Source organism: Atta cephalotes (genome assembly GCF_000143395.1).
Source record: "Atta cephalotes unplaced genomic scaffold scaffold00007, whole genome shotgun sequence".
Classification (NCBI taxonomy): domain Eukaryota; kingdom Metazoa; phylum Arthropoda; class Insecta; order Hymenoptera; family Formicidae; genus Atta; species Atta cephalotes.
Window position 1 is genome coordinate 6,296,031 of NW_012130071.1, and position 3,139 is coordinate 6,299,169.

The window sequence follows — 3,139 nt, forward strand, 5'->3', positions numbered from 1 at the left end:
ATATATACATACAATATATATATATGTACGTCGACAGATTTAACTTTACAGCACCATTTAACAATGATATAATAAAACGTTAATATATTATATATAAATATATATAATTCGCGCGATTTATCCGGGACAATGTCTTGTAACAACGGTGTCTTTCACACCACTGGCTAACATCATCGCGAAACGTGTCTTTCTCTAATTGCATTTTCTACTGACGCCGACAAGACGGCCCTTTCAAATATCCTGCTTGCCTTTGACATGCGGATTTCCTTATGCCACGATGCACGTCCTGAATACTCTGACGTCACAGACGGACTCATTATGGTTCGTCTAGTAGATAATGCGCATAATCACAGCTTGTGGACACAATAATCAAGATTTCTATATCGATTGTCTTATCATGACTACGTATTAAATGGCATTTTATATTCTTTAAATAAATATAGACATTTTTCAATAGCAAAAAATCTTATTTTTATATTGTATTGTTTTAATATATACAGATAAATCTCATTTTGATAATATTTTCGTTTACTCTCTTTTATCAACAATATTTAATAGTTTAGAAATCACGAAAAATATAATTAATTATTCTCCAATTAGGTATTGCTTTTAATTAATTATCGTTTAATTAATTTTCAATTATCATCTTTAATCAATTATTATTTAATTAATTTTCTATATAATAGAAATATTAATTTCTATTAGAATAATTAATATTAAAAAATGCAAATTCTATTATCTATTAAATATGTAACATTCTTTATGACCTTCAAATTCAATTAGAAGAAATTTCATTTAAAAATTTTTGTTTTTTAGTATAATATATAATATATAAATATATGGATTAGCATGTAACGCACATATATGTATATACACAAAGCCATAAACACATCCAAGTTCTGCAGGACAGTGAAAATGCGAAAGTTCGGCCATAATGTTCAGAATATTCTCGTGTGTACGGCGTGATTTAATAAACAGCACATGAAATCTTCCATTAGGTGGAGTCGCTCTAGCTTGTGCAATTAGCGCCAGCCGTAAATTAGATATCGGCTTCCGGTCAAGCGCTGCGCCAAGAATACGATGTGCACCACATCTGCGGCATAGAACGCGCAAGCGCGAATTCAATTTATATGTGGGCATTTAATCGTGCGCCGTGTTTGGGCAGTTTAATCGTTTTAACGCCCATCCCTGCTAAATTGGATATATGCGCAGATTAATTACGTTTATTCATAATGACGAGATCGTCGACGGGATCGTAAACGTCGCGCCGTAAAATTCGATAGAAAATGACGCTCTGATTAGAAAGATTATTAATCTGCTATGCATATATTATAATCATTCGTTATATCCTTCCTTTTATTTAACACATCTATATTAGCTTTTTAAAATATAAAAAACATATTTTTACTTTTAAGTAATTTTTTAATAATATGTTTGGTATATTATTTCATTAAAGCTTAAAGTAATAATAAGTTATTGTATTAATAACTGTCGAGAAATTAAAGAGAAAACATTTAACGGAAATTTAATATTATCAAAATATTATAATGCATTAGCCATCTTATTTTTAGGGACTGATTCTTAAATCTATAAAAATGCACTATATTTAATAATTATTGGAGAAATTACGACTATTTTTTTTGATATAACGATAATATACGAATTCAACTCTACATATTTGAATAAACTATTTTAGTTGCAAATAACTATAAAATAGTTTTGCAATTAAAATAGTTTATCCAATGTATATACATGAATACAGGATGTCTCGAAATTCGGGGACAATATTATGACTATTGCAATTTTGATAATAATTGACAAGATATTAATTATTAAATATCACCGAATATTGGAATTAAACATCACCGAAATTTCAATAATTTTTTATTCAAGTATTATCAACTTTACAGAAAAACAATAAGAAATAAAAATTGTTTGTCTTCTTCTCATAGAGTTCTAAAAATTTTTTCAGAATTTTTTATTAACTTTACAGTATTGCATTCTTTAATTGGAAAATTGCGAAAAATTGCGAAAATTGCAAAATAGTAGAGGACTTATCGATTTAATTTTTTTAATATATATATATATATATATTATATATATTTTATATATTTAATATATATTATATATTTAATATATAATTTTTTAAATATATATATATATTATGTGTGTATATAATGTATACAAGGTGTTCCAAAATTCAAGGACAATATTATTACAGCGTAAAACTTCGTAAAAAATTATTATACATTTTGCAATTTTCGCAATTTCCCGATTAAAGAATGCAATACTGAAAAGTTAATAAAAAATTCTGAAAAAATTCTATACACATACACACACGCACGCACGCATGCACGCACATACGCACGCACATATGCACGCACGCACGCACGCACATTAATTTTACATATAAAACTTGTACAGTTATCATCTTTATAGTCGCTATCTTTTTTTGTAAGTTTATATCGACACGTGAAGACTTACCTTGATCCTGAGCCCAATTAATAAGCGAAGAAACACGTGCTTCGAAACTAGAATAACAGTCCTCGAAACGTGCCGATGAATCCAGACCAACAGTCTCGTAATTAGCTTTAACTCCGCAGAGCAATGCCGTCGCGCAGGCCGATGATTCGCCAACTTGGGCATCCATGTTGTACGTCTGGAGAAATAAGATAACAGAAATTAATTGCTTATTTTCGCATAAGAAAATTATGATTAATACAAATTTATAATCCAAAAATTTGCTTCTATAAAGAGGAAAATGTATTCTTCGATCAATTAAGTTTCATATAAAATTAGATTAAGAACGGCCTAGAGTTGCTTTATTTCATTTATGAATTCTCCAATCAATTTCTTAATTTCTTAAATTTCTACTAACATTTTACGGTTCATAAAAATTAAATAGTTTTATTTTTGTTCCAATCTCCATAAAATTTAAATTATGAATACTCTTAAATTTCGATTGTCTACAATCGCAGAGAGAGAGAGAGAGAGAGAGAGAGAGAGAGAGAGAGAGAGAGAGAGAGAGAGAGAGAAGTAAGTAAGTAATAATAAATAAATAAATAATAATAATATATATTAATATAATATAATAATAATATATATATATATATATATAATAATAATAATAATAATAATA

At 27.9% G+C, this 3,139-nt stretch overlaps 1 protein-coding gene across 1 annotated transcript in view; it reads right to left on the minus strand.

The window, feature by feature from the left end:
• Positions 1 to 3,139, minus strand: part of LOC105627013 (alkaline phosphatase, tissue-nonspecific isozyme-like) — a 72,743-nt gene that overhangs the window by 68,161 nt on the left and 1,443 nt on the right. The window contains exon 2 of the mRNA XM_012208295.1: positions 2,423 to 2,659. Within this exon, the coding sequence (XP_012063685.1) occupies positions 2,423 to 2,659 (237 nt within the window). The remainder of the gene's footprint in view (positions 1 to 2,422; positions 2,660 to 3,139) is intronic.